The sequence below is a fragment of the Coturnix japonica genome, chromosome 15 (assembly GCF_001577835.2).
Source record: "Coturnix japonica isolate 7356 chromosome 15, Coturnix japonica 2.1, whole genome shotgun sequence".
Lineage (NCBI taxonomy): Eukaryota > Metazoa > Chordata > Aves > Galliformes > Phasianidae > Coturnix > Coturnix japonica.
The window spans coordinates 7,832,351-7,848,008 of NC_029530.1; the positions used below are offsets into that span (position 1 = coordinate 7,832,351).

A 15,658-nucleotide genomic window follows, 5' to 3' on the forward strand; every position below is an offset into this window, starting at 1 on the left:
AAGGCATCAGAGGAAGTAGGCCCATTAATGGCAACAGGAACAAGGAGGTGAAGCAAATACAAAGTTGTGCAAGTACAAAAATGACCACAGAGAGAAAGTAAGAGGAGAATGTAAATCCCAAATAAAGCCAGAATGTCACGAGCAGCAGGATGCAGAGAATTGGGAGTTACACACACACACTTGCTTTCCCTCTCTGTACCAAGATATTGCTCTTCCTCAACACAGATGCTTTTCCAACATCTTGAAAACCACATTGACCAGAATTCAATTCAAAAGCGCGGCCTTTCCTCCATACTTTTATAAGAGAAAGACTTGAGCTCTGGAGTAAGTGGGTTTTCATTCCAAATGCAAAGTTAAACAGTGATACAGGAAATTGTAGAACCATGTGTAATGACACGTATCCAAGGAAGGCCAGCTATTTTCTGGCCTCTCAGTCATTCAAACGATACAGAAGGAGAGAGGCAATGAAGCATTACTGCTCCTGTCAAACGCAGGTCCGGTATAATGCAAAGTAAAGGGAAGAAAAATCCATCACAAAGATCTTCTAAACACTCCATTTAAAACTTCATGCAGAACAAAAACAGGCACCACCTGTGCTGTGCTCCCTACCTACTAACCAACCCCAAGTGAATGTATCCCCTACTGCTATTCAAAGACGTGTCAAGATCCTCTTATCATAAAAGACAATAAAAGAACCTGACTACATTTTTATTCTCTATTTGCAATTCTTTATCCTGTTCCCTAGGTAAAATATTTTGCCTAGCTTGCAGTTAAGATGCTTACCCTGATACATGCAATTAAACATTTTATGCTAAGAATCAGTACCAGGGTTACATGGCTAATAACCTACACAGCAGATACAATGCCAGACAATCTATATCCATTAGGGCAAAGACTCAGCAAACAGATTCTGCAGCAGACCAACTTACTGCATTAAATAATTATGTATTGTGTAGAAACTGGCTGAAGCGACCTGTCAGTTCTACTCTGAAACAGAGAAGAGGTGGAGCCAGTGGCTCAGTTTTGATCTGGAACAACTGCAGTGCTGAACAGCATCTCAGAAAAGACATACCTGTGCTGATGAGCTCTAACAGGTCTGTGTGTCCTGGATACACAAGGCACACACTCACTGATGCTTCCAAGTGCCCACAGAGTTGCCAGATAAGACTACTTATCCAGTGGAATATGACTCATCAATCTGCAGATCCCAACAGCTTCCCTCCAAGTTCCTATGTCCACATATTTTTACAGGAACATTAAATGCTTTCAACTGATAACACACTCTTCCAGATTCTACACCTATCCTTCAAGAAAAGTGTCTTAATACACCTACTTTTACAACCAGAGGAAATAGCATCTGCTCAATAGCTTTTGCTAGTAGCAAAAGGTCTGGTATGTAACTTCTAGCACACTGATGCATCAGAACAGCCAGTGATAAGACAGACAATTTGGTCTTTTTCCCTCTGCGGTGCATAACAACTCCACACACATTTTTCTGTGTCCTACATGGAATTTTCACCAGGTTCAGTGGTAGAAAGAAACATTAAGCATTTCCATATTTAAAAAGGGAAATTTGAGGATGAAGCAAAGCATAAATTAGCACCTGGAGTATTGTACACATGCCTCTGAAGCCAAGTTCTGCACCTACTTCTTCCAAGCTAAGGATGACCTGCTGATCTTAACTGCCATTTTAGAAACACTCTCGTTCTACAATAGGTGCCTACTACTGTGATTACTACAGTTATTCAGTCACTTCAACTAGCAATATCCCAGACTCCAGAATGCTGCAATGCTTGTCCTTGGTGTTGACCCAGAAGGCTGAATATAGAAACACAGATACTAAAAGAAGAGAGATGGTTAAGTATCTACTAGATTGATGGCAGGAAATTTGAGAACATTTTCTTTTAGTATTTCCAACTTTTAAACCTAGGTCATATTTTTAAGTGCAGTATCTCCATTTAGTTCCTTGTTACTCATGCTTAAAGACTTCCATTCCAGAAGACAGAAAAACAATCTATTATTTCTAGTTGGACTTGGAGTTGAGGTTCTGTCTCTCAGAGCACTCACAGCAAAGTTCACAGGAAGGCTGAGGAATGGCAAAGCTTCTTAAGGGCCTGAAGAAAGCAAGGAGATATACTCCAGGATGGAGAAGACTAAGTTAGTGCAGGAATGACATCAAACTCACAATCCAGGAACAAACCTTCTTCAAACAGAAGTAAATATCTGGAACTCCAGTTGCTAAGATCCCATTGAAGCTTCACCCATAGTTTAATTATGCTCTGCGAGACAGTCACCACGCAGGTGTAGAACTGCACTGTACTGTTTAATCTAAATTGAAACTCTGACTGAAATGAAGTGTGCTGCCAGGAAAGGAAATGGGCTAATTAACAAATACCACCATGTAAATTAGCACAGCAAAGTTTTAGCAAATGCTGAGATAGCATCCCAAAGATTTCATCAGTGTGCAGTAATTAGAGCATGGTTGCACCCCCATCTCTCCTTTATGCCCTCTCACACATCCCAGGCACAGGACCACTTGCTGAATTACAGAGTAAAACATGGTGTGAGGTAGTCATGTTCTTAGAATAATAATCCTCTTTACTTCAGAATTTCTCAAATAATAAATAGTAGGTATAGAAAAGGACCAAAAATGCCTTACCTTACGAGGGCTGTCCATATAAGTAGGTGTGATAGCAATGCTCCCACTCTCTGAGGGCTGCCCAGAGCTCTTTCCAGAAAGCACTGCTGTCTGCTGCTCCCCCAGACTCCTAAAACAAAGGCAGGAATTCTGAGTTTGCTCAAATACAGGCAGAAGCTGACAGGAGTCAACTGTTGTGGAGGGGAACTACAGTATTTTCAGACATTTCCTTCTCCACACTCTGAAGCACAGAGACAATCCAATATTTTATAAGCATTTCACATTTTTCCACACAAAATAGTTCCTTGAATCTATTCAGATTTCTTACCATTACAACCATAAAAATCTCTTATATTCCTGACAGCAAAAGTGTTATAAATTGTTTTCAGCATATTTAATATTAGCATTGTGAGTTTCTTTGAACCATTCTAGATCAGTACTGAAAAAGAACCTCAGATGTTTTAGAGGCATTTCAATAAATGCCAACAGTACAAACAAGATATTTTCTTTAGGCTACATTTATTACCCAACATTTATACTGAGCCTATTCTACATATTTATGTTCCAGTTAAGCTCATACAGATACAACTGTACTGCAAAATCAGTAACGACACAGCCGATATGTGATGGATTGCACTTCTAGAGTCTCCTTATTCCTTTCCAGTCTCTTAATTCCAGAAGTATTACAGAAACATAATAGAAGTTCCAGGAAAAGCCCAGTGTTCTCTGAGCTCTGCCACAAAGCTAGTGGAGATGCAAGATCCCACACCACCCCCTTTTTCAAAACAAAGTTCCCCCATCTGCCTTAGTCCAGGTGGAAGCTATGTATGAATGATACCCTAAAGCCCTTCACACAGACCATTTGTGCATCTACAACTGTAGAGACTCACTTCTGATTGGCTTCCATCTCCAGCAGAGCTGAGAGAGCTGACGTTCCTTTCTTCCCTATGGGAGGCCCAGACTGCTCCAGAGAGTGGGTGGGGAGCGGACCAGAGATCTGCAGGCCTTTCATGGCAGACCCTTTCTAAAAGAGGGAAAATGAAAGCACAGACCTAATTAAACTAGGCTTAACTAGTAAGCAAGAACACAGCATCTCACGTCAGCAGGCTTTATTAATCAAGCTTTAAAAATGGAGCTAAACTACAAGTAAATGAGAAATGGATCAGTCTGGTGTTTTGTATAGATGCTGTTGGCAAAATAAAACATATTGTTCTGGTAACAAGGTGGCTTTGCTCTGAAGTAAAGAGCTCCAATCCAGCATGTGAATTTAAAAGAGAACTTAATATACACTAACTAGTTTCTTACAATCCTTTTAAAGCCAGTGTTTATGAGGTATTCGTCTATATGGCTCTTTTCACCAATGATCTGCATCACAAGCTACAGTGTGTCCAGGTTAACCACAGTCACAGCACAAAGCACTTGCAAATATGAGGCACCAGGCTTAAAGTATGGGCAGAACAACAGGCTAAAGCCAAGGTATAAAGTGCAGAAGAGCGTGGCTTCTCACCGAGTGAGCTGACTGTTCCAATTCTACTTCCAGCCACAGCAGTAGGTGGCACCCCTTCCAGGCAAACGTAATTTAATCAGTTAATCAGCAGCAAGGTGCTAATAAGACCACACTGTTTTCCGTTTGAAATATGTAATTCAGCATGGCACTGTGCTGTGTATGTCCAGATACACTCTCATTCATACATCTGGGATTGTCTCGGCTATCTCTGAGAATGCTTTATTAGACTATGCAGAGAAACTCAAAGGAAGGAGAAAAACTACAAGATATGCCTCCATCTTCTCACCCAACTAGAAGGTGACTCACTCGAATCATTCGATCGGATCGATGGCGCCGACGAATGCGGTTCAAACCTTCCACAAAGCGAATGAACCCATCTAGAAGCTGCCACTCTTCCTCATCAGAACGGGGTTTGTCTCCATACACATCACAGTGTACCTCTCCCTCCATAATACGCTTTGTGGCACTGATGCAAGCAGGCAGGAGGAGAAAGCGAGTCCTCCAGAATTTCAGCGATTCAATAAGGCTGAAGGAAGGAACATGGAAGACATGCAAGTTCAGCACAACTTCCTATGAAGGATTCTACAGTAAGTAAACCTATCAGTTGTGAATTTCAGTAAAGTAAGCATCTTATTCTATCTGTTTGCGATAGAAGGTGGACATGCACTGAAGTGGCCAGCAAAATGAATGCCACAGGGAAGTACTCCAGCACACTGATAAGACCATGAATGAGAAGAAAAACCAAAGCAATCCTCAGAATGAATTTGTTTGAGACTTGAAAAGAAATGAGGATACAGAAAAACTGGTCTTGTTGAGAGAAGGTATCAAAAAAGCTACTGACATTAGTGAAGATATCCCACATCGCTAACGAGAAGCTCCACAACATAGTTTATAAGTAGGAATAGAGTAAAGTCCAGGATTTGAACAAGAATCCAACAGATTCAGAGCTGAATGGGAGTTTTGAGTCAGATCCAGAAATTAGTAAGAAGCGAAGAAAAGCATCTGTACAGAAAGTACAGTACAGAAAGCCCCCATACTTATTCGCATCTGTGAAAGAGAAGTCAAAGTTTGTTTGCACTGAATTTTACTACCAAGATTTTGTATTAAAGATCAGATAACAGCAGCACTGAGTAAGATTCCAACAGCGGTAAAGAGAGGTCTGCAGCACACAGATGAAAGCAGGTCAGCTACTCTCCTGGTGTACTGAACTTTTGTAGGTTGGACTTATTTGAAGAAATTTTAGGTCAGAATGGAAAAGAGGAAATTAGGACCCAAAGCAAACTGGATGGAAAAGGAGATCTCACCTGAAATCCTCTGAGCCAGCAGAGCAGATATACTGATCCAAGTAATTCCACTTGTACTCTTCTAATCTCTCGTGGGAAAACTCTACCCAGCAAGAGACAAATTCAGAGTCAGAGTGAGAAGGGCACAAGCTGTAAGTGTAGTTTATCTGAGCAGATTCATATGGATACCTAAAAAAAAACAATTAAAAAAAACAAACACAAACCTTAATCTTGGCATTATCAATAGCAGTGCTTCTCTTTCTTCTAAAGAAACAGAAGGCTTCATGGTACATTCTTTTGAGTACAGGCAGATGGAGAAGCACGTTCATCTGAACATTAACAAACTGCTCAACCGCAGATACTCACTTGGGCAGATATCGAGTCACAGTAATTATTTTGTCTTTTAATGTCACTTTGTGGAAAGTACGGCCCATGCTCAGCCAGTACTGATCTTCTTCCTCAGGTCGATTTCTTGAAACAAGGCCTAGTCATAAAAACAAAAGCACACACCCTTTTAGCTTACCGCAAATTCAAAACCTTAATCAACAAACTGCACCTATAGAAAAAGACTCCAGAGACAGATTCCTGAACTTAGACAAACTGAAAGACACCTTTCACCTTTTTAAGGGATATCTGCAGAATGAGCCTTTTGTTCTTACAGTTTGTGAAGGCATTTCTTCAGCTGTAATATTAGCAATACACACGTTGTCAATACAGACTTTCTTTAGGCAGGACAAGGAAAAAACAGACAACATGAAGTGCTGAGCAACTGGTGGCTACAATAGTAAAGCTGGGCTCCACTTTCCCTTCCTCTCTGTTCTTCATTTCTGGAACAAATCATCTAAACTCAACATTACAAATAAGTGAGAAACAACTACATCTCACTTTTGCATATTCCTTTATAAAATTCCATTATAAAATAATAAAGGAATATCTATGCTTAATTCATGGGTGGTACCAGCACTGGCAGAAGGAGAGAGAGACAAAAAGACTTAATTTTCCATCCAAAGTCACCCACCTCGACTGTAAAGGGGACTGCTGCTGAGCGGGGGTGGCACAGTTGTGGCTGGCTTCTGTGGTTTAGGTTGCACAATAATCTGATAGCCTTGCATGAGACGCTGACAAATAAACTCCTCAAACACCTGCTGGGCTGTCATCTGCACTCCTTCCTCATCTCTCCTGAACACAAAGGTTAAGGAGAGCAAAGTAAGGAAGCTGACCATACGCCTATTCTTCCCTCTGTGTTTCCTGATTCAGGACTTATTCTTGCACTGAGCTCTCTGCAAATGAAGCACTCTGCCTGTGAAACCAACCTGCAGGAAGTGGAGAGAAAATGCATCCTGTTGTAAACAGGTGATGATTAGCTGTCTGGCAATACTTCTTACTGGCATCTGTGAAAGCTTTTTTTAAACCAGTAACAAAGAGTCCAATAAATACAAAGTTTGTTTTTAGAGCACTTTCCAGAGAGTCTCAGTACAGACTGTACATGTTCAGCAGAACTCAGACTGCAGGTGGGCAGGCCATCCTTCCCCACAGCAGGAATTCAGGAGCAAAGATTTAAAGGTAGTTTAAACATCAATCAGCAGCTGGGATGATGAGAGACTCAGCATCACTACGCTGAGCTACTACAACTATTTCCTCTCTTGAACTTTGCCCTCCTGTTCTAAAGGGATATTTCCTCTTGGTGGTTCTTGTTATTTTTTGAAGTAGATCTTTGTAAGCAAACCATTCCTTAAAAAGCATAGAATGTAAAGCTGTCAGATAGCAACATCAGTGGTAGCTTTGCACCTTTTCTGAAGTGAGAAAAATCCAAGTCTTTTGCTGCTAGTGATATCAGCAGCTCATTTTTCTCATGTATAAACTGCAAAGCATTCCTCTCCCATCAACTGTGTCTGAAGCGCCTTGGATTCAATGCAAAACTCTTCACAGAAAAGGTGTTGGCCAAACCTGTCCATGTCAGCCTCTGGGAGGAGATCGTAGCAGCCCTCGGTGTAATCATTCTGCAGGCTCTGGCGGTCAGGGAAGTAGTCCGTGGTCAGAGGGAGACACGCCGGAGTAGTGAGAGATTTCCAGTCCACTCCAACTGTACAACAGAAGCCTGGCACTACGGGGGGAGCAGACAGTGTCAGAACTGCCTCGATGCATCATTGGGGGAGACAATCAGGGCATATATGGTCACCCACAAAAAAAATTGGGTGCAGAAGGAGATGAAGGTGTGTGAAGAGGAGCGTTAAGAATGAAGGACAAGTGTGGAGTTGGCATCAAGACAACAGGAACAAAAAGGGGATGGAGTGGGAAGGGAAAAGGAAAGTAAGACAGGAAGAAGGGAGGGAGAGAAAGAGACAGTTTGTTAAACATTGCAGTGCCACATGCTAATTCAATCCCAACATGCAAATGGCAATCAGCGTTAATGCATTTAATTTTCTACTGATTGAAAGCTAAAGCCAAAATAGCCACCATTCTGCCAAAATTACAGTAAGAAGTCAGGTGCATTTACAAATTAATAATAAAACAGAAGAGCATCCCAAGTCTGAGCAAGAAATTCAGACCAGCTTTGCATTCCAGATAATTGCAGAAGGAGCTGGGGATAAGCAGAGAAAGAATGACAGACCAGCCTCCTTTTGGAATAGTACAGCAGCACAAAAAGGAGTATTTCTACAGTTATAAAAACAGAAGACAGATCCAGAGGGGTAGGAAGACCAGAAAGATATTAACTTGGAAAGAATCCTTTCCCACACTGTCTTCTGGAGTTACACTGAAGATTCAAAAAGCTAACCAAACCATCAGTTCATTTCTGCACTACTTTTTACCCTGCCTCGAGCAATATGTAACAAGGCACTGGGCCAACTACTAGGTCTTCTCACAGAGGTCTTACAAAATTATTTTACTACAAAGATACCAATGGGAAGAACACTGCACAAGGAAACGACAAAGAGCTGCTATAAAGAAAATGTTTCCTTGAGCAGTCACGTGCTTGTTTCTGTATCAGATGAAGGTACACAATTCTCAATAAAAGATACCTAAAATTCAGACACTGACTGTACTTCATTTTTCTGTGCCAAGCAAGCCTGCTACACTGAGAAGCAGATAAGAATTCAGACACTTTAGGTTTCAATACAATAGCATCCAGTAAGAAAGGAATTTCAGATGTAAGATGACAAACAGTTCATATATTCAGAGACGTGGAGCTCCCATAAGTGAGACACTCAGAATATGGGAGATCCTGACATTTACTGCAGCACAAAAAACTACTGCCAAAAGACAAGCAGGCTCCTCAAGTTTCTTGCCTGTCACCTCCTTATTCTTCTATACATTTCCCTCCCAGTCTTCACATCTATTTCAGTTCTTTCCAAAACCTCCATCCTGCTTACTTGGATCTGAAGAGTTAGAGACAGCATCTTCTGATGAATCCTTGTTCTGAGTTTTGAAATTAATTCCTACGAGAAAGAAAAATACATTTTTACTTTTTAAAATATTACATGTCATGCCCTTTAAAGAGCTCAGGATTCTGTGCAGGAAAAAAAAAATCAAAAAAAAAACAACAACAAAGAAAACAAAAAAACACATAGGGAGAAAACAAGTTGTATAAAATCCCCATATCAAGTGTTCAGTGACTCTAAATAAGCCCAAACTATTAATTATGGACAGTTTTGAAGGCCAACAAGCATTTAAAGGAAGAACTAAAAAACCTGACTTATAACAGATGTATCCAGGAAATTGATACCAATATCATACCTGTTATTCTAAATAGCGTTTACTAACAGAAAGGATGGTTATCTGCTTCCATGATGATGCTGGGAAAACAGGGCTCAAACTGGCATTCATCTTTCATCAGCTCCACTGATGCCATCTGCCATCTAGCTAGGGAACTGCAACAAGATTTATCTGCTCTGAACTACACATCTATCATCTGCTGGATAACAGAGACACCATACTGAATGTCAGTGTAAACAGATGCAGCAGTTCCTTACTGTGAAGCACACATTGCAGCAAAACACGCTGTGGGCAGCAGAGGAGATTAGATTCACTGAGAAATCAGGTTTTTGGAAATTAAAAAAAAAAACAACACAACACAACAAAACTGTTCCATTTCAAAAGATGACTTAAACCATAAGGGAGAACCATAAGTAAAATCACCAAATCACACTACAGCAGCTACAGATGGATAAGGGGGTTCAGTCACAGAAGGCACCCATAATGACTTTCACAAATGCAGATGCAGATCAACCTCCACCACGTACACGATTTATGTCCAACCTACAAACATTGAAGGTTTCTATGAAATGCAAGGATGTTTGTTGTTTTACAATGCATTCAGCAAATTATATCCAACAGGTGAAACGCAGTTTAGACTTTGTTCTGGCAACTGCTATCTGGAATGCAGAAAAAGCAAAGAACAAAAATGAAATGTACGCAAAAACCAAAGAAGGAAATAATAGAAGAGAAATCACTTTCAATTTGAAGATTTTTTCATAGAATAAGAGAATCACAAGGTTGGAAAGGACCTACAAGATCATTTAGTCCAACCGTTCTCCTATTACCGTAGCTACAGCCTCATTGCTCTGTCACTGCTGTGTTACCTGCACTATTGCTGCCAGCCAGACCATTGGAATACTCCTCTGTGCCACTGAAGCCCAGGAAGGAGGCACCGTCACCTGGATGCCGAGAACTGCTGTGCCTAGAGAAAACCAAAGCAGCCTGTATTTCAGCACAAATACTTGCCATACTCATGACATTCCATACTTGTAATAAGAAGCAATATAACAAATAACAAGCAACCAGACTGCCTCCCTAACTGAGCCTTCACAACCTGCTCCTAATGATGTATGCAGAGATGACAAAAGGCACAAAAAACAGTACAGAGCAATAACCAATGCACTGTCTTCACAGGATGGTGGAGAGCCAGATACACATACACCTCCCTCAGAGAAATAAGATTTAGTTGTTTACTGAATCTGATTTCATGGCCCAGAAAGCTAAGGAAATTGCTTTGGGTGAGTGTGTCACTCACAGAGACCATGAACAGATTCAAAGAAAGTACTACCAAAAATAAGACAGCAGGAGACATGAGTGTTAAGATCAGAAATTACTTCATAACATTTTAAAATAAGAAAGCAATAATCTTTTATTTACAGTATAATCATGGAACAAGGACTGTGAGGATGATATAATATGAAAAGGATATGAAGAGGATAGAAGGGCTCCTCACTCTAGACATTCTGAAACAACATGGAACACAAATTTCTACAAGAGGAAATTAAAGAAGGAAGAATATCAAAATTATTGATAAAAGAAATGATTATTGGCAATTCTGAGTTGTCTACGATACCAAAATGTTGTTGTTTTGGTTTTTCTTGTAAACAATACTTAATAAGCGTAGAGTGAAAACAGACAAAACATCTTCAATAAAGGAACTACTGGGCAAAAACCAGATAAGAACATCTGGAGATTGGAGAATAACTGTGCAGCTTGATAAATGGCTTACATTGCAAAGACTACTCAGATCCATCCTGAGGACCTCACCTGCCAGCTGCCTCATGATAAGCCAGCTCCAGCAGCTCAGCAGAGGAGTGTGTCAAATCCTGCTGCCCGCTGTCCTGCATTTCTGCCATATTCTGCCGAGTTTGGTGATGGATCTGGATTGCTTCTCCTGACGGACCTACAGCAGTTTCAGTTTGATCATTAATTTGCTTCATCTGCCTGGATTCCTTATTTGTTTTCATTCACTCACACTCCTGTCTTGCCAATGCCTTTAACAAGTCCATACACTTAGCACAGCCTCTGTAATGCTGCACAGTACTTCAAGACCCCAGATTTCACAATAGTTCTCTTGTTGGATGAAGAAAAAATATTCAAAGCTATGTAACATGGTATGAAACAGACTTACCCACAGGGAAGGTGTGCATCCAGCGCCTCCTGTTAGAGGTAAGTTTCATGGGCATGCGTGATGGAGCAAACGGATTGATCAGCGCTCGCTGGGGTGTGCATCCTCCAGGCCGAATGTGCAGCATGGATTCTGCACTGCCAACATGGAACCTCCCTGGGGCACTGGAGTCACGTTGCTGAGACTCCAGCATGTTCTCAAGGACATCTAGAAAGCACACCTTAAAGTCAGTGTGAGATCAGCCAAGTAAAAGAAAGCAAATTGCTACAGGATATAAAGACCCCCCAGGTAAGTGGGAATGAGAAGAGATGAGGAATAGGCAGGGAGAGAAGCTGAAATCAATTTCAATGTAGTCTGTAAGTTGCAACATAAACAAGAAAGAGTGCAGTTTCGCTTGCCATTACAGCATTTCTGTCTAGTGTCACTGTATACTCAATAAAGCCAACAAAGATAAGTCAACTATGAAAAACTACTTACAACTTTGAGTACTCTGTCAAAAGGAAGGACACAGAAAGTGACTCTTAACAACAGTAACTACCCATAGAGAAGTTACAAGCAGGGTCCCCCCAGAGCTCATTTCATTACTAAGGCCAGTTCTCATTTTATAGATTGTAGGTGACCTGGATGATAAAAATTTACTTGTTTATGTCCATGTTTGCAGACAGGCACATGAGAATAGTCAAATATTAAGGAATGCAATAGGCAGGGGAAAAGAACAAACCAGTATCAGGACACCTCTATTTAGGACAAGCCAATTAAACAAATGCAATGGAATGGGACAAGGATAATGGGAGAATTAATACCCAGACATAGCTAGAACACAAGAAAGCAGTAACACAACTGCCAATACGTGCTCATTTTCCCTGTGCTGACCTGGCAGACCACCATGACCTTCAATTTTCTCTCTCCCCTCACTATCTAAGGTATTTTCCCATCTGCCTCAGGCTGACCTCTGGTGCCGGTATAGCTCAAAGAGCTGCTGACTTCGTACTGGTGCAGGTGAGGTCGTGGGATCATCAGGATGTTGGAGATCTTGCCCAGAGAGCTGTCATCAGAAGCCTGGCTCCTCACCTCCTCTGAGGGCAGCACACGGCTCTGCAGAGAAGGGCTGCACGACACATCATAGGAACTAGAGCTCTTTCTGGTACGACTTTCTCTCTCCCTGACGGATCTACCGAAAAAACAATAGTTACAAGCAGTGATCAGAAAAAAGGGAGAATTCATTCCTGAATTATAAAGGGGCTTGAACAAGCTCAAGTCGTGTAAAAGACTCAATGGCTGAATGCAAAAAAAAAACAAAAAAAAACAAGACTAAAAGCAAAAAAAGACTACACAAAAAAAACAAGAATACCACTATCTTTTTTTACTATTTGGATGCTAAATACTTGGTGCATTATGGAAAATGCAGTGAGCGCATGCTCTCCTCATTTTTCTCAAAGTACATTATGCATCAAGAAATACACCAGAGCATCACTGATCCTGAACTGGAACACTCACAGTCCTCTTACCTAAAAGTGGTGCAGCGCTGAGCTCTGGATGGACCTGGCAGTCTGAACACCTGGGCATCATAGCCATCATAATCAACCTGGATAGGCAGCGCATTCTCAGCATCTTTTGGAGCTCCTAATGCTGAAATAAAATCATAAGGTTCTGTAACCTCTTTCAATGAATGTTCAAGATCTGCAGGATAGAAGCATCCAACTCTCACTACCAAAAAATAGCTCTTGCAAAAGAAACCACATACAAAAATCTAATAAACAGAAGAGTTGGAAAGGATGTTCGCTCAGTTATCAATGTCTGTACCTCTGAATCTGTGTTGCTGAGGCCCTAGTATCTTTTCCACGTACATCCAAGAGTTTAAATAATCAATAAACCAATTTTTGTATAAACAGATGCCTCAAATCATTTCAAGAGGGAAGTGCACATTTTAAATGATCTCTGCAAGAAATGACAACTTCTATTTTAGAAGACATGCTCTAAATAACTGAAATTAGGTGGTATTAGCAGAATGCAGGCTTCTCTAACAGCAACTTTGTGGCCATATCAGTGACAGCACCTCAAGCAAGCAAATGGACTCCTGTCCCCTTCTCATGAATATCAGTGCAAGCACACCAGCCTAACCCCACCTATCTCTCTAATCAGGTGACAGGCACCCAGGACAGGAACTACTGCCTCCCTCCATTGCAGTTATTTGTCTAGAACACAAATCGTATACCCACATTAACATCCTGGGTAACAATCGCATGCTTTTCAAGTTCCTCTGCAATAACTATCCTTTCCAGCATCTCATCAGAAGCACTTTTGCTGATAATGTCACTGTATTACTACAGCTGTTTCTTAGTTAGAGAGTTAGTGCAACAGATCATTTCAGAAGAGGATTACTCACAGGCATCTCGGCTACTTTTTGTTTTCTCAGTCAGTGGCTGGAGGGTCCAAAAAAGAAGAGGTGAAGAAAGAGAGAAGAAGAACAGTCAGCATGTAGTAAGGAAATACCCTAGTGTGATAAAGCATCAAATTCAAGCTCAGTGAGGCAGCCATACCAGGTCGGAAGTATAAAAGACTGTATAAAGTATAAAGCATTTCTCACCTAGTTTAATCCTAGGACGTATTGATCCCAACAAACTAGTCCCTCATGCACAAACCCTACAGCATCCATTCACATATTTGTTTGCAACGTCTTTTAAACTGAGAAACACAGTGACTACTGTTCCAATATTAACACTGCTAGAAGGACTGGATACTTGGCTGAAAGATTTCTGACAGATAATCAGAAAGATACCTACTTTCCTTCCTGCCAGTTTGATCCGTGGAGTGAAGCTGTTACACTGAAGCTGGCTTTTGGATGTGTAGAAACTGAAAGGGAAAGACAGGATAGTTCAGCTGTCTTCTAGGAACTGAACACAGTTGCACAACCACATAGCAAACAGCATGCGAATTTGAGCTAGCTATCGGATGGAAAAAAGGGTATACCTTTCTTTTCATAAGACAACATCTGAAAAACACTGGCAGATGGTTAATGAGAGAGAAACTACTCTTTTCCTTAAAGACCAGCTCTAGAATTCTATATAACCTCAGTCTAGACCTTTTCTTAAAGTCTGCATTCCCCCATTCATTTCCTCTTTCTATAGAAAGACATCAGCTTTCACTGTCTATAGAGTACTGCACAGTTTACATGATTCTTTCTCTAATTTACCTGACACTAATGACTCATAAGAACTGCTACAAAACTAAGAATCTCCTCCCATTTGGGGTAATTATTCTTTAAGATCTGTTTCTTGTCACCAGATCCTGCCCTGTTATAATAAGACATCAAACACCTCTTTCATCTAAGGAAAGGACCAAGCGCCTTCCAGCTACTTCAAAAGACTGGGTATATGCAACACCTGAATGGTTATTGGACAGGACAGCCATACAATGCATGAAGAAAAAAAAAAGGTTCTGCTGCAGAACAGGGGCTGTGGAAGCTGTTTTTGTTCTGATCTCTAATGGTAGAGAAAGAGCAGAGAGCATTACAACACAATGTTTAACAGAAAGCAGAAAGAAAACCTACCATGCCCTGGGGCAAAGCAATGTAAAACTACACCTCAGTGTTTCCTGTAATTGCTTTAATATTTATCCATGCTTTCCACATGCTCTTTACCTGTAACTATTCACAGGAGATGTACTTATTTTCAATAATCAGTTTAGTTGAAGTGACAGTGATTTTACTAAGCTTCCTGACTTACTTAAATCATAATTGAAGGCTACAACTCAGCTGGAAAGAGAGCTTAAGATCAAAACATTTTCCCCTTCAAATTGCCCATCATGTCTTACATGTTGAATTAATGGCCAGAGTTCTGGAAGAACACTCTTAGCTCTGCAAGACTACTGTCCCTGCTTTGCAAGCAGGGCAGCAGAAACAAACAATGGCAGAAGAAAGAATTTAACAGATGTACAGAGAGGAAAGCATAGCACAGATGTTTCGCAAAGGCTGTTATCTCCTCAAAAACCTTATGAGTTCACCTACCTATGATTTATCCAGTGTGGAATATTGTAGTCATCACCCAGCCTGGAATCCCCAGGTCCACAGCGATTATGGAGCTGTAAGAGAATTTTAAGACAAAGCAACCTGTAGTGTCTGTCACAAAGTAACATTTCTTACAGGAACAGATAAGGGAGGAACAGCATGCATTACCTTGAAGAGTGGTACAGCATGCAACGGTTGCTCTCCCATGCATACCAAGTCCACACCAATGCCTGTAAACAAATAACAGCAGAGTTCAGCTATCAACCATGCAGGACTGATAAGCTACATCAGAACATACCACATACTCTGTATTCACAATAGATTTAAAAAAAACGGTTGC

The 15,658-nt window shown here is 40.9% G+C and overlaps 1 protein-coding gene across 11 annotated transcripts in view; it reads right to left on the bottom strand.

Moving 5' to 3' along the window:
• The window catches only part of DEPDC5 (DEP domain containing 5, GATOR1 subcomplex subunit), a 59,928-nt gene that overhangs the window by 12,148 nt on the left and 32,122 nt on the right, over positions 1–15,658 (bottom strand). For 6 of the 11 annotated variants that reach the window (XM_015877900.1, XM_015877901.1, XM_015877903.2 and 3 more), the window contains 17 exons: positions 15,487–15,548; positions 15,319–15,392; positions 14,096–14,165; positions 13,699–13,735; positions 12,821–12,941; positions 12,263–12,483; positions 11,316–11,519; positions 10,952–11,087; positions 10,009–10,106; positions 8,800–8,865; positions 7,376–7,559; positions 6,447–6,607; positions 5,795–5,912; positions 5,450–5,617; positions 4,452–4,671; positions 3,529–3,662; positions 2,660–2,768 (listed from right to left, as the gene is read on the bottom strand). In XM_015877900.1, coding sequence (XP_015733386.1) covers positions 2,660–2,768; positions 3,529–3,662; positions 4,452–4,671; positions 5,450–5,617; positions 5,795–5,912; positions 6,447–6,607; positions 7,376–7,559; positions 8,800–8,865; positions 10,009–10,106; positions 10,952–11,087; positions 11,316–11,519; positions 12,263–12,483; positions 12,821–12,941; positions 13,699–13,735; positions 14,096–14,165; positions 15,319–15,392; positions 15,487–15,548 — 2,183 coding nt within the window. The other 5 variants (XM_015877907.1, XM_015877904.1, XM_015877908.2 and 2 more) reach the window with 4 other exon arrangements.